The sequence below is a fragment of the Athene noctua genome, chromosome 2 (assembly GCF_965140245.1).
Source record: "Athene noctua chromosome 2, bAthNoc1.hap1.1, whole genome shotgun sequence".
Taxonomy (NCBI): Eukaryota; Metazoa; Chordata; class Aves; order Strigiformes; family Strigidae; genus Athene; species Athene noctua.
In genome coordinates this window covers 168,010,608-168,029,365 of record NC_134038.1, presented here as the reverse complement: position 1 = coordinate 168,029,365, position 18,758 = coordinate 168,010,608, and the positions used below count along the sequence as shown (strand labels likewise).

General features: G+C 48.3%; 3 protein-coding genes across 9 annotated transcripts in view; 2 read left to right on the top strand and 1 right to left on the bottom strand.

Annotated features, from left to right (window-relative positions):
• Positions 1-82: 82 nt before the first annotated feature.
• On the top strand, positions 83-6,127 carry ACKR2 (atypical chemokine receptor 2; the record flags this gene model as incomplete). Its single annotated transcript, XM_074897528.1, has 5 exons — positions 83-124; positions 334-373; positions 1,737-1,804; positions 2,426-2,474; positions 5,013-6,127. Coding segments are annotated over 5 exons (1,314 nt in total), but the record flags the coding sequence as incomplete, so codon positions are not given.
• Positions 6,128-8,736: 2,609 nt separating this feature from the next.
• CYP8B1 (cytochrome P450 family 8 subfamily B member 1) lies at positions 8,737-10,272 on the top strand. Its single transcript, XM_074898220.1, has one exon. It carries the CDS (start codon positions 8,752-8,754, stop codon positions 10,270-10,272), a length of 1,521 nt encoding a protein of 506 aa, XP_074754321.1. The 5' UTR covers positions 8,737-8,751.
• A 1,949-nt stretch (positions 10,273-12,221) lies between these two features.
• The window catches only part of OBSCN (obscurin, cytoskeletal calmodulin and titin-interacting RhoGEF), a 188,117-nt gene continuing 181,580 nt past the window's right edge, over positions 12,222-18,758 (bottom strand). For all 7 annotated transcript variants that reach the window (XM_074901084.1, XM_074901087.1, XM_074901086.1 and 4 more), the window contains 6 exons: positions 18,272-18,392; positions 17,449-17,688; positions 16,564-16,787; positions 16,060-16,135; positions 15,426-15,575; positions 12,222-15,289 (listed from right to left, as the gene is read on the bottom strand). In XM_074901084.1, the coding sequence (XP_074757185.1) occupies positions 15,112-15,289; positions 15,426-15,575; positions 16,060-16,135; positions 16,564-16,787; positions 17,449-17,688; positions 18,272-18,392 (989 nt within the window). In that variant the 3' untranslated portion in view covers positions 12,222-15,111. The remainder of the gene's footprint in view (positions 15,290-15,425; positions 15,576-16,059; positions 16,136-16,563; positions 16,788-17,448; positions 17,689-18,271; positions 18,393-18,758) is intronic.

The following is an 18,758-nucleotide window of genomic DNA, read 5'->3' as shown; positions in this document are numbered from 1 at the left end:
GGGTATTCCCTCTGGCTTTGTTTGGTGGTGAGACAAAGGAAATGAGCTGGAGGGTGATCACTCACCAGCAATGATACTCTAAAACCTCTACAATAAACCACTTTATCAAAGAAACCTTTGGCAGGTGAGTGAGGGATTGTGCCATGAAACTGTCCCCAAAGCATGGAGCCTAGCACATCTCTGCTGTGGTTGATCTCTGTTTGCATGTTCAACAATGGCCATACGCTCCTTATTCTGGTACCACTTGCGAGGTTTCACTGCTGCCTGCAAAGACGTGATTGTCTCCATAGACCTGCCAGTGCCTGCTGGCCCCAGCTGTGTCCTCGCTGGTAGCTGTTTCTGCTCCTGCAGGGGACAAGGATCATGCTTATTCAGATTTCCTGGAAAAAATGTGGATTTCTACACCAGGGTCTCCGCTCTGGGAACTTCTCAGTGCAGAGAACAACCAGGTCCAATCCTGCCTGGGGGAGCTGGGGGTTGACAGAGTGAACATATGTTCAGCTCTGTGTCCAGCTCTGTGTCCTCTGACATCAGAAAGACACGGACCTGCTCAAGTGGGTCCAGGGAAGGCCACAAAGATGCTCGGGGGGCTGGAGCACCCCCTGTGTAAGGACAGGCTGAGACAGTTGGGGGGTTCAGCTGGAGAAGAGAAGGCTCCGGGGAGACCTTAGAGCGGCCCCCCAGGGCTGAAAGGGGGGAGGGACTCTTGATCAAGGGTGTAGGGATAGGATGAGGGATAACGGTTTTAAACAGAAAGTGGGGAGATTCAGGTTAGAGATAAGGAAGTAATTGTTCCCTGTGAGGGGGGTGAGGCCCTGGCACAGGCTGCCCAGAGCAGCTGTGGCTGCCCCCTCCCTGGCAGGGTTCAAGGCCAGGTTGGACGGGGCTTTGGGCAACCTGGGCTAGTGGAAGGTGGCCCTGCCTGGGGCAGGGGGGGTTGGAACTGGATGATCTTTAAGGTCCCTTCCAACACAAACCATTCCAGGATTCTATGACATCATCTTAATATCCACCTGCCAGGCAATGGCAGGTGTTTCCACTAACTAAAACTCTTAGAAAACAAAATAATGAGAGGGAGCTTGTTTGCTACATCTGGGGCTGTGATGCAGCAAACCCAGAATCAACAGGAAAAAAGAAAGTAGGGACAGATTGCTTGTTTGGGAGGAGATGGGGTGAAGAAAGGGGAAGGGTCAAAGTGGATGGCAGAAAAGCGTGCATGGAAAAATGGAGAGAAGGGTGAAAGGAACTGGTTACCTTTAAGCAAGTGGCTGGTCTATGTGCTTGTCTGGGTGGTACTTGTCTGCCACTTCCCAGAAAAACCTACTTCAGACTATTTTGTGGGTGGTCTCACCAGCCAGCCTGTGCATGCTGGGGTGCACGGGATCCACCAGCAATCTTCACGTTGTGCTGATGTGGGTCCTTGGTCCCAGTGGTGCTGGCTGTCCCTAGCATGGTGCATGAATTGAGTTCTACAGGAGCAGGTTTTATTTCTGAAGGAGGGGCGCTGGGTCCCTGGTGCACCCGTGGCAGAAGGCACTGCAGTCCTGATGGGTATCTCAAGTGGCAAAGCCCAACTCTGGGTGCAGGTGCTAGTTGTAGATGTTGTAGAGGGAGGTGTGCTTGGACATGGCACAGAGAGGATTCCTCCAGTGCTGTCAACCACTTACCAAAACCAGGAAAAGCAAAACAAAACCAGGGAGGTCACGCTGAGCTCACATTTCCTGCCCATGCTCTTACACAAGTAAAAGAGGTTCCTAAAAGCCTACTTCAAGCTTGTGGCAGGATGGGAATAGAAGACACTCCTGTAAGTACATTTTCTGCTTCTTGCTTGTAGAAAAAGCTGCACAAGAAACCTGGAGAGGTTCTTTTGTCTTCTTGAAAGTTAGCCAGCTTGTAAGCGCCGGTGCTTGGGCAGGCTTGGGATTCATTTGTGAGCTCAGCCTACATTGCATTTGTCAGTTCTCTGCTGTCAGCTACCGGGTGGGAATGTGAATGTCCGTGCCAGTGTGACACAGAGCAGGGAAGACACAGCAGAGGGAGAAAAGGCATCTTGGCGGGCTAGAAGAGACTCAGAAATGGAAAATTTGGAGATGGCTTTTCCTGATGTGGGTGTGTAGGGCAGGAAGGTGTTTAGGAGTCTCGCTGGGTGTTGCTGCGATCAGAAGGGTGGGCAGCTTTGGTTTCCTCTTCAAGGCATACAGTCAGAACTGTATATTGCTAAGGATGAATTTTCTCCAAAATACAAAACAGAAAAAAAATTTAAAAGCTCATTCCCAGAAAATTCTTTTTCTGGCACTCTCCTGTGACAGATCTCTGTTCTCCATGATTGCTCTGTCAGACATGCCCTGTGGCAGTCACCAAAGAACTACAAGAGAACAAGAAAACATTTCAGTCCAGCCCAAACCACATTTTCTTTTCTTTTCAGCTGCCTGGAATTGCCTGGAATGGGTATTTTAGACATGGGGCCACAGCAGGTATGTCCACAGTATCACCCCTAACGGCTGCATGCCCACAGGCATCCTCAGTGCCCCAATCCAAGGCTTGGGTGCTTTGCTTAACCTGGGGATGGAGGGGCTCCCCTTTCCTGGGGTGTTTGTGGGGAGGGAGCCGTCCCTAGAAGTTGCAGAGTCACCGTGGGGTATGTCCTCCTTGGGACGCATAGCACAAGCAGGGATGAACAGCTTCATTTTCTCATTACTTGGTGGCTGTAGGTCTCCTGGGCAATGGGAGAAATAGGTCCTTGAGAAGAGCAAGGCAGCGTTGGCCATGGCTGAAAAAGTGTGTGTTAAGGGTGGAGGAGAATTTGCACTATTTTTTCTCTGTGATGGCCATGGATTGCTGTCAGAGCCTGGACATTAGTCTTGATTTTTAAAAGCTACATTTAACTTCATAGTACAAATGGGAGGTGGCTCAGGCAGATCTTGATCCCACAGTGGGAGATGGGCTCTTCAGTGACAGCTGTTACAGTTTGGGTGGCTTTTGGAGGATGAAATCTGTGTAGCGTTCTTGTTTGCTTTTTTTTTTTTTTTTTTTCTGAAAAGCAGGCTCCAAAAGTAGGAAGCTGTCCACATCACTCATCATTTCCTGAAATCTAGGCTGCAGCTGTCTAAACACTGACTCCAGCTTGCAGTCCTGGGGAGCGGCTGACCACATGGTCGTTGCCCTCCCCTATCAGCAGGGTTTCAACCCACACCTAATCACATACAGAATCGGCTCCAGCAGCATTCTTCCAGCTAAATCTCTCCTTCTACCTCTAACCTTCATTCAGGAGTTGATTCTGGTGTCTACATGTCCTTACCTTGGATGAGGCTTTGAGCAGCCTGGGCTAGTGGAAGGTGTCCCTGCCCGTGGCAGGGGGATTGGAACTAGGTGGTCTGTAAGGTCCCTTCCAACACAAACCATCCTGTGATTCTATGAGTCTGTGATTCTGTGTGTCATGGTTTAAGCTTAGAGGGCAACTGAGCACCATGCAACCCCTTTCTCACTCCTTCCCCCTTGGGGATGGGGAGGAGAAAAATAAAACAAAAGGCTCTGGGAATTGAGACAAGGACAGGGAGGCATGATTCACCAGTTGTGGTCATGGACAAAAGACAAACTTGATTGGGGAAGAAAAATAACATCAATTTAATTTAAAAAACAACACCACCATCATTAATTTACCAGTCAGAGTAGGATGGTGAGAAATACAACTACATCTGAAAAACACTTTCCCCCACCCCTCCTCTCTTCCCAGGCTCAGCTTTGCTCCCAATTTCTCTACCTCCTCCCACCACAGTGACGCAGGGGATGGGACCTGCGGTCAGTTCATCATCCTTTGTTTCTGCCACTCCTTCCTCCTCAGGGGGAGGACTCCTCGCACTCTTACCCTGCTCTGGTGTGGGGCCCCTTCCATGGCAGACAGTCCTCCATGAACTTCTCCGACATGACTCCTTCCCATGGGCTGCAGCTCTGCATGAACTGCTCCAGGGTGGGTCCCTGCCGCGAGGTACAGCCCTTCCCGCAACAGACTGCCCCAGAGTGGGCTCACCTCAGAGTCCCGGCCTTCTCCGGGCACAGCCCCCTGCTCTGGCGTGGGGTCCTCCACAGGCTGCACGTGGCATCTGCTCCACTGGTGACCTCCACGGCTGCAGGGGACAGCCTGTCCTCTCCCCACGGGCTGCAGGGGAGTCTCTGCTCTGGCACACCTCCCCTCCTCCTTTCTTCCACTAATTTCAGTATTTGCAGAGGTATCTCCCTCACAACTCCCCCTCCTCTCAGGTTCTACTTCTTAAATGTGTTATCACAGAGGCACAACCGCCATTACCTACTGGCTCTGCCTTGGCCAGAGGTGAGTCCAAGTTGGAGCCAGGGGAGCTTTGGGAAGTGTCTCACAGGGGGCCACTGCTATAGCCCCCCTACCCCACTACCAAAACCCCAACCCACACAGACCCAATGCAGTATGAATCTGTATCTTCCACTTACCTTTACAAGAATCTATGGTTAAGTGTCCTAGAGTTGGCATGGAGAGGGGTCAGTGTCCTACAGGAACAGTGATATGGTCAGTGTTTCACCTCTGAGAGCAACCCCACCAACATAAAGGTGCTGGTGGCACATTCTGCTTCACCAAGAATTAAGATGTCACTTTCTCAGTAGCAACCCAGATTAATCTAAAGCTGCTCACAGTGAAGTGTGGTGGTGGATTTCTCATAATTTAGAGCAGAAGCTTCCTCAAAATCTTGCAGTGGTATCAGGAGGAAGTGGTGAGTTATGCCAGAGGAGACCATTCTCATTTATTATACTTCCAAGTTTTAATGTGTCAGAGTAAGGAAACTAGAATTTTATTTTTTTTTACACATATGTGTATACAGCTGTCCCCATGCCGTAGGCAAAGACCAAGGAGTGCAGGACATAAAATACCAGAAGGTGGCAGAAATGTAAACCTGTAACTAGAGGAGAACCCTCCACGATGTGGTGTTTGCTTTTCCTGTGTGGATTGGAACAGCGTTTTGATTCCCCATGTCTTTTGCTCCTAGGCAGTCACTTGTCAAATACAACTTCAAAGCTGGTAACAACAACTGCTGCCACCTTGCTGGATGTTGCCAATTCGAGCGACTACCTGTATGAGTACTTGGATGAGGAGGATTACACACAGTATGGCCTCTGCACAAAGGAAGAGGTACTCTCCTTTAGCAGAGTATTCTTGCCATCTTTTTACACTGTGGTCTTCCTGGTTGGGTTGGCCGGGAATGTCCTTCTGTTTATTGTCCTCACTATGTACATCAGGAAGAAAAAGAAGATGACTGAGGTGTATCTGCTGAACCTGGTGGTTTCAGACTTCTTCTTGCTACTCACCCTTCCTTTCTGGGCTCTGTACATCTCTCAGTGGGTGACCTGGGACATACTGTGCCCCGTCTTAAGTGCCATGTACACTGTGAATTTCTACAGTGGTGTTTTTTTTGTGAGCTGCATGAGTCTGGACATGTATCTGCAGATAGTTCATGCTTGCTCTCCTCGCAGCTCCATGACATGGAGGAAGTCTGTTCTCGTCTTGTTGGTGGTATGGGTCCTTTCCATACTTCTCTCCATTCCTGATGTCCTCTTCAGCAGCACAAGGCAAATCCACAACAAAACCATCACGTGTGCCCATGATTATGGCCAGAAACACTTATTTTGGAAAGTTGTCTTCCGGGTTATTCAGAACACCCTGGGTTTCCTTTTTCCCTTCCTCTTCATGATGTTCTGCTATTCCCGCATAGCATGTGTCCTCACCATGTCTCATATACCTGGCTCAAGGAGAGCGCTCTGTTTAGTCTTTACTCTGGTGAGCGTATTCTTTGTCCTGTGGTCCCCTTACAACATTGTCCTCATCCTTCACTCCCTGCAAGATGTTGGTGTGATCAGGAGCTGTGAAAGCAGTAGGCAGTTGGATTATGCCATGCAGATCACGGAGAGTTTGTCCTTTGTCCACTGCTGTCTCAACCCTTTGCTCTATGCTTTTGTGAAAAAACGATTCAGGTTATTTTTATGGAAGATCCCTCGGGCCATTTTCAGGAGAAGCACTTTCTTGGACATCCAGCCCTCAGAGACAAGTCAGTCTTGCAGCAGATATGCAGCTGAGATAGAAATGTTGAGTATCACAAATGCATGATAAATATTTACATTTACATTACATGTATGCCCTCTATGCTGTATTATACTGGTCCTGGCCATGCGATGGAGTCAGTGTGATCCCACAGCACTGTGTAACTAGGTATTTCATCCTAACACCAGCACTGAGATGAGGATTTTCCATGTTGAGACTGGAAAAGCATGCGTGGGATTTGTTTCTGTTAAAACTGGCGTTATTATAAAAGGATTGCCCTAGGTTTATGCTCATGGAAGAAGCCCACATCCTGTCTGGAGTATGTGAGGCATTAGTGGGGGAAGGAGCAGCTTATCTAGATGTGGTGCCTTTAAAAATGCAAACTGAAGCTTGTGCAGAACTTCTCCCCCATAGATCCCAAAGGGCCTGATGGAGGAGAGTGATCCCATTATCCCTCCAGCTCGTCATGTGGGCTGGGGAGTGGATTTGCCACATTCATCCATCAGGCCTGACAAGGATGGCCAGAAGCCCAGCCTGGGGAGTGGCTTTGCTTCTCCTGGCTTTTGCCCTCTGCCAGGCAGGTGTGTTCAACTGGGCTCATCCCTTTGTCTACCAGGAGAGACAAATTAGGCACCTTTAAACTGGGTTGTCTGACTAATGATGGGTTTTTCACTTACAATCAGCTGTGCCATACTCAGGTCTGCTGAGCAGGACACTGTGTCTTCCAAGGGACAGATCCTTGGTTAGAGATTGGTTCAGTCATCAACTGATTTGAGATCAGTTCAGACAGCAACAAAGTTCAAACCACTAACAACCAGTAAGAAAGAGAAAAAAAAAAAAAAGAGCTCAGCAGAACAGTAGTGGAGGTATTTGCTTTCCTCAAGGTCCGTTTTGACAGGACAAAAAAGATCCATAGATACTGTCTTTACATAAATATTGGCTTTGCAACAGCATGGAGTGAGAGCATGGCCTTGAACAGACGATAGCTGTTAGGCAATCCTTATTATCCAGTGTATCTTTAAAGTTCAATGTTACTTTTTTGCTGACATTTATTCAAAGGTACTCTTCACCCCAAATACTCTTGAACACTAAATGGGCCCTTTCCAGCCTGGAAACCTATTGAGCATGGGAGTTGACTAGAATTGTACAAATTGAAATTAATAACAAAAGAGAAAACACTCATTGCCTTAGTTTTGTTGCTAGCCAAGGTTACCGGACTGAGAAGGGCTTTGAGTTGATCTAGAATGGTGGATTTGTTTTTGTTGCTGTTATTTTTCTTGCCAGCATTGCTACAGCGTGTTTCCAAAATTGTGAGGCTGGGAGCATTCCTTTTTTTTTTTTTTTTAAAAAAAAAAAGCTGAATTAATATTAAGCTGATACTATGATGTGGCGTTCACTTCATGGGTCAGGTCACTGTGAAGGAATGTGGGAGAGCAACAGGGAAGCAGAAACTTAAAATGAAGACTGTGATCCCATACAGAGGAGGTCTTGTGGGACTGTGCAAAACTTATGAGGGGAAGGGAAAAGGTGGGGAAAATGAGGGTAGTATAAAAAGGGCTGGTTGTGTGTAAGCAGTGTGTCCTGCACCTTCTCACAGTAGTCTGTCCTGTCACCTTATTAAATACTTTTTCTTAATTCTCTTCCCGTATGTTGTCACTCTATTCTCCGTGAGGGTGCTGTGAGGTCCAGGTGCCAGCGGCTGGGGCAGAGGCTGTGGTGACTGGCTGCACAGATCAGGGTGGCAGCACCCAGAGGCATGGTGCTGGATGGGGCACAGGGTCCCTGGCATTGTCCCTGAACCCCATCTGGAGAGTGGGGAGCAGGAGGGATCAAGAAGCAGAGGGGAAGATGGGTAAAACTGCCAGGTACAGAGGTGAGAGCAGGAGGGCAGAGAGCCGGGGTGCTCCGCTGGCTGGAGGGGTCACAACTGAGTTGCATCTGCCAAGCATTGGATGCACATACATTGGCATAGAAGCAAGTGCTGTTGTTCACCTGGGTGCTGCTGCTGTCCAGTCAGGAGGGGGGCTTGGCTGTTTGCAGACTCCGGACTCATCTGGTGCAAAGCAAATGCAACTGATTCAAGCCCTCATCACTCGCAGGGGAAGCAGACCTGCTTTGTTTTGCCCTTGTATGAGTTAGCACTGTTCATTGGCAAAGCACTTATGGGGTACTCTGTGTTGGGAGAACATCAGAATGTTGGAGACCTTTCTTTCTCTTGGCTTTTGAGACCAAATTAGCTCAGCTGTAACCCCCTTCCCCGGTCCTGAGCTCATTTCCAGCAGCATTTCTGACATCCACTCTTCCTGCAGCGTGTGTCTGTTGCCTGGTCTTAAAGGCAGAAATCACTGAGTGAAATTCTCTGAACCCTCTTTTTCAAAAACTGGGCTTCATGCAGCCTAGAAAAGGGAATTTGCTTAAGCTGCTGCAGAGTGTGTGCCAAAACCCACCTACCTTACATAGCAGCCCGGTAACTCCAACTTGATTATAATGTACCTTCCACCTTAAAAATCTCTGTTCATCAAGGGAGAAGTACACACTGGAGAGCTCCACAGGGAAAGGCAAATACTCGCTGCCAATGGGGACAGGGGTGGTCAGCTGTGCGTCTGTATCAGCTGCTGGATGGGAATAAAAAGCATGTTCCCACCCCAGCCTAGCTCTAGCCTAAGCTCCTGGACAGGTTCAGAGCTCTCATGGCACTCTGGGCGATTCTCCTCTGTACCTTGGTATCATCACTGCTTGGTGGGCTCTACCTCCTGGGTGTGTTTCGGAGACGGAGACCCGATGAGCCACCTCTGGACAAAGGTACCATTCCCTGGCTGGGTTATGTGCTAGATTTCAGAAAGGACAGCGTGGAGTTTCTAAAAAGGATGCAGAGAAAGCACGGGGATATTTTCACAGTACTGATCGGAGGCTATTACTTCACCTTTGTGATGGACCCCTTTTGCTTTGGAGCCATCATGAAGGAATCACGATCTAAACTGGACTTTAGGACTTTTGCATCTGAACTGGTCCTGCAGGTTTTTGGCTACAAGCCCACTGAAGCCAACCATAGCATAATACATTCGTCGAGCATGAAGCATCTGATGGGAGACGGACTCACTGTCATAACACAATCCACACTGGAGAACTTTCAGAAGCTGATGCTCTTCAGTCTGAGCCCAGGAGAGGAGAAGCGAGTGTGGCAAGAGGATAACCTCTTCCACTACTGCTACAACATCGTCTTCAGAGCCGGGTACCTGTCTCTGTATGGCACTGAGCCACACCAAGGGGCAGATAACACAGAGAAAGCTAATGAGCAAGATCGCATCCACTCTAACCAGCTGTTCCACGAGTTTCGGAAGTATGACCGCCTCTTCCCTCGCCTGGCCTATTCTGTGTTGCCTCCCAAGGACAAAATGGAAGCTGAACGGCTGAAGAGGTTCTTCTGGAGCATGCTGTCCATGAAGAAGGACAATATTAGTGGGTGGATAAGTGATCAATACCAGCTTCTGGCAGAAAACGGTGTCCCCAAGTACATGCGGGAACGCTTCATGTTTATGCTCCTCTGGGCATCCCAAGGCAATACGGGTCCAACTGCCTTCTGGTTACTCTTGTATCTAATGAAACATCCAGAAGCTATGAAGGCTGTGAAGGATGAGGTAGCTAAAGTCTTGAGGGAGCATGGCCAGGAAGTGAAGCCAGGGAGCCCACCAATTAACATCACTAGGGAGATGTTAAACCAGACTCCTCTTCTGGACAGTGCTCTGGAGGAGACCCTGAGGCTGGTTGCAGCCCCAATACTGGTCAGAGCAGTCCTCCAGGACACCAGACTTAAGACAAGCAGTGGAACAGAGTACACTCTCCGCAAGGGAGACAGGGTGGCTCTGTTCCCGCACATCTCTGTGCAGATGAACCCAGAAATTCACCCCAAGCCTAATGAATTTAAGTATGACCGCTTCGTAAACCCAGATGGCACCAAGAAAGTTTTCTACAAAAATGGGAAGAGGCTGAAATACTTCAACATGCCTTGGGGGTCAGGAGTATCCATCTGCCCTGGGCGGTTCTTTGCTGTAGCTGAAATGAAACTGTTTGTGTTCTTGATGCTGAGTCACTATGACCTGGAACTGGTCAACAGAGAGGAGGAGATCCCAGAGATAGACATCAGCCGCTGGGGATTCGGGACGATGCAGCCTGTTCGTGATGTATGCTTCAGATACCGGCCACGGTTTTAATTTGGGATGTCCTTGTTGCATTGTTTGTTCTGGTGTTATCTGTGAAATAAATTGTGTGATCCCATGGTTATCAGATTGGTGTGGCACCAACACTAATGATCTTGTTTGCTTAATGGTTATCTGGCTTTTTCTCTTTGCCTCCTTGACATGTATCGCTGCTCTGGGTCTCCAGATATTCTGGTGTTGGGTTATGTGGTAACAACTCACCTGCACACCCATAAAGGAGCACAGAGAGACAAATAGTACCCTGCCAGGCTACTCCCAGCCTCATCATGGGGGTCATCAGCCCATCAAAAGCCCATCTGCACTAGCCCAGAGGAGCACAAGGGCATACCAGCAGGTGGGAACCCAAATTAAGGGCTTCCAAGGAATGAGTATTTTGTCCAGGTCCCTCCCAGGACTGTCCCAGTGGAGCCATCAGACCCACAATCCCGGTGTGAGGCCCCTTGAAATGTGTGCCTGGGATCACCATCTGGACTAAGGGGGATTGCTGTCAGGGGAGGGGGCACATCTTATGACGGGCAGGGGAAGAGCCTTTTGGGATTGCACTGATTTTATGATGGAATGTTTAAGGGAAGAACCAAAGGTGGGGAAAAGGAGGGATTTAGGTGATTTGGGGAGAAAAATAGAGGGGTAAGGAGAAAAAAATGGCTGGTTGTGATTAAATAGGCAGCTGGTCCATACACTTGTCTGGTCACACCCTGCACCTGATCAGCACAGTCTGTTCTATTGTCATATTAAGTTCCTTGCCTTAAACTCCAGACCATGAGTTGGAGGTCCAGTGTGTCTGTGGTGTCAGCAGCTAGGGATGGGTGTCTGGGGTGCAGTGCCTGAGCCTTGATGGGGAGGTGAGCTCCTAGCGTCTTGACGGTCCTCTACCCTCTCCTTGATCCCCATGGGCCGATGGTGTTCCCAGGAGATGCCTAGTAGAAAGTGCCGCCTCCGATCCAAATTTCAAGCCCATACTCTGCAAAGGCCCAAAGCGGCTATAAGGAATGGGATAGGGTGATGAGAAGGGGATAGAAAACCAATGTGGGGCATGAAAAAACAACTTCAATCCCTTACAGGCTACAGCACTGCAACCTTATGAGCCCCCAAACATCTGTTTTATGCACCGAATCCAATGCACGATAAATCTTTGCTCTAAGCTTTGCTTTGCTTTTTTTTTTTTTTTTTTTTTTCTTTCAATAATTAGGGCTCTGACATCACTCGGAAGATAAAACACAGCATTTTAACACTGACACTAACCTTGGACTTTGGAGATTATATATGATTGAGGAATGAAACTCAAACAATTTCACATGTTCCCAAGCATCAAAGCCAGATACTGCTCTATCCTGCAAAGGACAGGGTTATGTTGTAACTGCATGTTGAGGGCAAACTATTGCGTATTGCCAGACTGGTCATTAGCCAGTGTGGAAATTTAGGAAGAAACTACCAAGCAGCTGTGGCAGAGGCAAGGAAAATCAAAAACTACTTGCAACTGCACGAGGCCTGACTGTGACAATAAATACTCCCATTAACAATTCCAGCAGCTTTTCACAGCTTCCATGTTCCCTCTACAGTTCTCACCTCTTTTTAGTTACCCATGTGTTCATTTCTTTGCTCTGCTACCAAGAATTAAGCTGGAGCTCTTCCCATGTTCTGGCGAACGGTATGACCTTTACCAGCTCCAAACCATGCCCAGGAATGCCTCGGGATAGCTGGGCAGGTCAGAGCCGTAGTGACACCCTGGCCGAGTGATGTTCCCACTCCAAGGCAATACTCTAGCAAGAGTATATTTTGTGTGGATGGTTTGTATGAAGGTTGTTCACTGCTAATGCACAGTGTATATTTGTGGTTATCACTTGTAGGGACCCCAGATCAGAGTTGAGGGCTGAGGGACGGGTGTTGCACAAACATGGTCTAGGCTTGGGAGTGGGATATAAAAATAAGGACAATGACAATGATTCAGCAGAAAAATTTGGCTTTACTTCCTTGTCAGAATGGTTTATTTAACCAAACAGTATTGAGTCTATAAAAGACCTCAGACATGCTCAAATGCATGCAGTTATGAGAAGCAACAACAACAAAAAAATTACTTCATTTGAGTCATACACGGAAGAGTGTGAAAGCTCCAAATGAGTTAATCTGCAATTCAGTTTTATGCTTAGATGGCACTGAGCTTTCAATCCCAAAGTGTACCAGCAAGAGCAAAGAACTAGCCTGTGCCAATACAAACCTTATTGCATTTGTAAAAGAAGTTAAATTGGAAGGAATCCAGGGTCTTGAAAAGTTTACTGGGGGGGCAGACCTCATGGTAGTGTCTGTCTCATGTAACTTCTCTATCCCCCAAGAGAACTGAGCATGGAGTCTGGCCCTAAAATTTTGGTTTTCTCTTCTGTAGTGGATAGTGAAGACAATATTACTTTGACATTCAAAGCTTTATGATCTACTGAGTCAGTGTCTGCTCTCAGTTACAGTTCCTGCTCTGCACACTCTGCAAGGGAAAGAGTCATGATGCTGCACACTTCAGGTTTGGAACGAGTTAAACGTGTCGGAAAACACAATCCCTGGTTAAACAGCATCACTTCTAGTATTAAACTGTAATGCATCAGGAACTGTTTTCCTGTTCTTGTTCCTCTAAACACAGCCAGACACAGCTCTGAGAAAGCCTCTGCTTCCTGCTTCTTGTAAGGAAAATTGAAGAAACTCAGATGCGCCAGTGGATACGTCATTCACTTCAGAGAAACTCAAAGGTTATAAGTACTAAATGATGACACAGCTATCACCATCCATTGCAAAGGAAAGCAGATTTTGAAGGAGGAAGAGGAACATCAAAGTTAAGGATTTTTTAAAAGAATTTAAACACACAGCATTTGCCCTCAACACTGCTGCCCCATCTTCTGTTAGCTGTGCATATGCACTCCCCAGAGAAGAGCAGCCAAGCTTCAAAGTGGCAAAGTCTCGTAGTGGTACAACATCTGCGTGTAACTAGGTCATGGCCACTATTGCATTTGCTGCCTTTTCTGTCTGGTGGCCAAGTTATTCCCATGAGTCTCAGCATATGAAGAAATACCTTGTGGCAGGCAGGACGCACTGAGACAAACGCTGCCAAGCCAGGCAGAATGGGAGAGCATTTCCGATGGGAAACAAAGCAAGGCTGCAATGGACCACTCACACCACCACCTGACAGCTTGGGTGGGCTCAGGAAAGGCTTTCTGCACAAGCCTGTTTTAGCCCCACTTGTGGGGAAAGCCATACAACTAAATGCTCCATGTGCCAACAGTAGGGAACATCTTTCCCAGAGATGCCCATAGACCAAGTCACGGCTTGGTTTCTTCAAGAGTTGTTTCTGTGTGTTTGTTCTTTAACACATTTTTAAGATAACTGATGCAGATACAGTCAGACAGGTGAGTGGTTGCCGTAAGATCCTATGTGACATCTAGGTCTAATGGGAGACTTCGAATACATGCCTCCAAAGCCAAGTTTTGTGGTGTTTTCAAACTTTGAAATCTTTGAGGAGCTTGGTGAACTCTGCAGACATGACAGTGGAGGTGCCCATGGAGAACTGGTGACCCTCCATGGAGCCAGACAGCTCACTGAGCAGTGCACTGGGCTCTAAGAGAGCAGGAGCTGGGCTGCCCAGCTGGACAGGCATACAGAGCGTCGACTTGGGCCCCAGGGAAAACAGTAACTTTTCTCAAAGCTAAGCAAGCTATGGCCTCTTTCAGGAGTTGGATGTGCAATTTATCAGTTGCTGGAAAACCCCATTGCTATTACCCTCCCCATACACACCTTGTGCTACAAAGTCAAGCTACAAAGCTGCTTTCACGGAAACTGTCTCTGCTTGTTTCTTGTGACTTAGGCAGGAAAGAGTTTCCACACAGAATATGAAAAGCCCTGGTTAAAATCTCTTCTGTGGTACCACTGTCACACACGTAGCACACACCTCCTTCCTTTGCAGCCTCTTGCTGCTCCACAGGTAGAATAGCCCTCCTCTAGACCCGTGTTAATCTAGAGTCGGGCCCATGGGGATGGTAGAGAACTTGGCCAGGTAAGTGACATGCTGAGCCTGACCACTGATGGATGCTAGCAGAGTGTCACTACTCCAGCCTTGTGTCTGGCACTTGGCAAAGACGTAGGATCACCGGACAGGTTGGGAGGGAGCTCAGGATGTCTCTGGACCAAACTTCTGCTCGAAGCAAGGTTGGCTATCAGCTAAGGCCAGGTTGTTCAGAGCTTTAACTAGTTGGACCTCTAAATCCAAAGCCTGAAGATATATTGCTGTCTAATATTAGCCCCCCCAGAAAGTGCTTCACTCTTTCCTATTTTCCCTTCATAACTGGTCACTGATTTCTTTTAGATTGGAGGCAGGTGAGAAACCCACCAGGCACTCAGACCTTGTTGAGGTGGTCACGGTGGGATGAGCAGTGCAGTAACATCTGAGAGCGGGTCTGGTGATCACGTCCTGGGGCCAGAGGCAAAAGTCAGTGCCCAGCATTTGCACGCATAGAGTCTTGCTGACCTCAGGGAAGGATTTGCAGAGCTGCTTGGGGCTGGTAGCTAGTCCCGTTCACCAATCTTTCCTGGTTATTCCAGGGAGCATGCAGCCAAGTGACACACATACTGTCAAGTTACCTTTGGTCAGCTGAGCCGTATTAACAGTCTGTATTTCTATTCTCACCTTGTGGCAATACACATATATAGATTAATTTGCTCAGTTGTGCTAAATTGCATTCACAGGGAGCAGTTACCCGGGCTCAGCTGATGCACAGCAACTTGGCAGGACTATTTGGTACAAAACACTAAGTGCAGAAGGGGAGAGGGAGACAATTCACATCTGTCACCACATCCACGTCACTGTGCAATCATGAGGCCGTACTTCGAGCACAGCAGATCCCTTTTCTTTTCCCGATCGGTGAGGAAATTCCTCAGTTTGGTGGTGGGGAAAGTAACCAGTGCTTGCTGCCTGTGGTCCAAACCTGTCTCCTGAAGCCACGGGCTCTGAAGGCACTCTGAGGCTGATGGCCTTCCCCTAGAGCAGACAAAGGTGAAAAGGTGAGTCGGGGATCTGTATTGGGTGAGGAGGCTCCTTGCAAATGTAGAGAAAGAAGGGGTGGTAGCCAGGATCTGCACCAACTGTGCTGTTGGGAGAGCAGAGACCATCTTACCAGGGGTTTGCACACAGTGTGCTCTGGAGAAAGGACACTGCTCCCCCGGAGAGACCCGCGTAGCATCGCGTGAGCTTCACTTTACCCTTCCTGGTTGCTCTCAGAAACTCACAGGCTACATCGGAGCTGACAGGGTAGTTGGCACTCAACCTGCCCCAAAAGAAGAGAACTGATCAGCATGACAGGCATCGCTTAAGATGCTCCTTCTCCCAGGAATTCTCACCCAGCAGTGAGAGGAGGGTCATGGTGATGCACAGAGATATCATATAGGAAAAATCTCAGAGGCCACTGTTCTTCAGCTGGTTTCATGAGTTTGGCTGCTTTCCCTCTTGGTGTAATTTGAATTTTCTTGGTAAAGCTGGAGCCTTTCAGATGAGTCGGAATGAGAAACGCCAGCAGCTGCTGTGTTATAAAACAACCTCCTTACTCTACTCAGAGACATCGTTGGGACTGGGCATCCTTCCATGGTGCAGCCAGCTCCATACCCTCCATCACACAGCCTTCTGTGCGTTACCAAGGAGAGGGGGCATAACTGAGGTTAAGGCTCTGAGTCAATGCAATCTCCCCCGGTTGATGACTCTGAAACTGCACTTTTAAAGCTGCTCATAGGGCAGGAAATGACAGACTGACTTACATGATGAAAGCTGTGATTCCGATGGACCAGATGTCAGTTTGCGGGAGGGCTCCTTGCTCTGTCAGGAGTTCTGGAGCTAGAAAAGCAAACTGGTGTGAGCCAGACTCCTCTCCAACACACTGAGACCAGCACAAAAGCAGTGGGTTATGCTTTGCTACCTTCCCAAGAGTGAAGAAGAAAAAGCTTCTAGTACAGGAAGCTGGCTGGCTAAGACACTATTGTGTCTGCAATGAAACCTTGAGAACATCAGGTCCCTGAGCTCTGGACACACGCATGCCAACCAGAGCGGTGTTGGCCGTGACCTCTGTCTTCATCCTCTGCGGTCTGCCAGTGGGATGGCTGTCACCACTAGCTGTACCCACAAACTCACACTGTTACTGGAGGGCAGCACCTGGGAGGCTTTGCTTGCTGAGGCCAACTGCTGCCTTGACCAATGGACTGTCTTTCTGTTTACAACAGATTGCATACAAGGCCAAGGCTGCTGTCACTGAACTCTGTACTCACCCATGGTTTCAACATAGTCTGTGCACTTGTCCATAGTAATAACTTTGTCTTGGGTATAGAACTGTGCATTGCCAAAATCCAGGAGTTTCAGCAGGCTGGGCTCGGTGATAATCATGTTTTCAGATCTGAGATCCAAGTGCAGGATGCTGTGTGCGTGGAGGTACTCAGTAGCACTGAGGATCTGCCACAGGTAATCTCGGACCTCCACTTCTGAGTAGGATGTGCTGGTAGAAGAAAGGGGATAGAAACCAGAGGTGTCCTATCTGCATGCCCAAGGGCACAATTCTACATCCACTATCATCCTCCCCTGGATGTCTAATCCCATGAGGCTTTTGAGAGTCAAGAATAAGCAACTCTATTCATTTTGCACATCTGTTGTACATAGAGAGGCTGGTGGGTACTGTGAGTCAGGTTTACAGATGCAAGAAGTTCAGGAGGATGTAGAGCTGCACGTCAGAGAAAGCAGTGGCTGTGCAGACATCAGAACGCAGATCTGATGCCCACCATTCCCTCTCCTTTAATCAGAGGATTTCAGCAGATCCATTTTCTGCTGTTGTGAGAAACAATGCGGAGAAGTGAGGCTTCTTGAACCACAGTAATCTCCTTGTTATGGGAGAGGGGGTTTCACATCAGCTACTGTAAACTGCTTTCAACATCTTGACTGGGTGACCCTGAATTGTCCCCTACCCCAACCTTGCAAGGAGCGTAAGTGAATTTTTTATGTCACAAGAAGTTGCATAACAAAGGCATCACAAATCCCGTGTGCAATGACAGCACACTGGAACAGATGGAGAGAGATAATCCAGTTTGTCAGCAGAAAGAAACAAGTGTTTTGCTCCCTATACCAGCCCCGACTGGAAAACCCTTCCCTCCCGTTGTTATTACCGTAATGCCAAAGAATGGAGTAGCTCTGGTCCCACGCACATCTCCTGGATCAACACTAAGTGCCGTGGGCTGACGTAGGCTCCCTTCAGCTGAGCTATGTTTGTGTGATGAAGCTTCCTCAGGACTTGGTACTCCAGGAGCACGGTCTGCTTGTCCTCTTGCCAGTAAGGGATAATTTTAGCAGCTAAAGTCTTGCCGCTTACTTTTTCCCTGCACTGTCGGACGATGCTGAAACGCCCTCTGGTACAAAGGAACAGAAAGCCAAGTTAAGCCTCTCTGCTACTCCTGGAAGAGCCAGGAGCTTTTGTTCTTGAAGATCACCAGGATCCCATGCTGTGTTTTTCATCCATGCCCAGTGTGGAGTTATTGCATCTATTGTCACAGTTTGCACACCCTCCTGTGTCTCTAAATTGTACAGTCGCTTTAAATTGCAGGAGTGAGAGCTTAACTCCCCCTGTTGGCAACAGAAGTTGGTGCCTCTAGGCAGAGAAAGTTGAATCCCAAACCTGTGCCTGAAACTGATATCTCCAAAGGTTGATGCAGCAAGGAGAGGAGCCTTTGTTAGCCCTGGGCTCACTTCACAATATACTAAGGGGCTGCCCTGGTGCCCAGCCCAGACCCTTTTGCTCTCCCAGAAAATCCACACCTGAATCCTGCCAAACCAAGATGAAGCTCTCAGGTTTGCATGTATTGCTGTGGAGGTGTTTTCAACAAAACCCTGTGCCACTAGGTGAGCAGTGCATTTATGAAAGTGACTGTTCTAAACTCCAGCCACATGCGGCATTTCCCTCTGGCTGGTTGAGTGCTCAGATGTATTCGTTACCTTTTGATCTCTGTTTGGAAGGCATAGGTTTGGTAGGTTGGGAAGGGCTCGGATGGTGCGATTATTTCACTCTCTTCTTCAGTAGCAGCTGATGGGAAGCTCTGCACTGCAGCACGAAGTTCTGCAGAGAAAAACTGACAGGAATTATATGGGAAAACACCTCTGTCTGGAAACTGGAGCCTCTCTGAGCCACCCTCCACTATCTATGAACAACAAAGGCGGCAGCAGAACTTCCTCCAGACAAGTCTGCAGGTTCCCTCCCAGCTGTGGCACACAATGCTATTTGAATGCAACAGATTCTGGATGGTCTACCCAGTAATTCCCTCATGTGACCACTCCAGACTATGAGCTGGATTGTACACTGTGTGCATGATATCAAACAGCTCAGCCACTGGTTCTCATCTTCTCACATAACAAGTCATCAGGGCATGGTAAGACACTGACGAAGAATTACAAAATTCTTTTAGTTGTGTATTTCAAGGCAGCA

Coding starts and splice junctions, on each gene's coding strand:
- CYP8B1 (XM_074898220.1), top strand. CDS start 8,752: ATGGCACTCTGGGCGATTCTCCTCTGTACCTTGGTATCATCACTGCTT.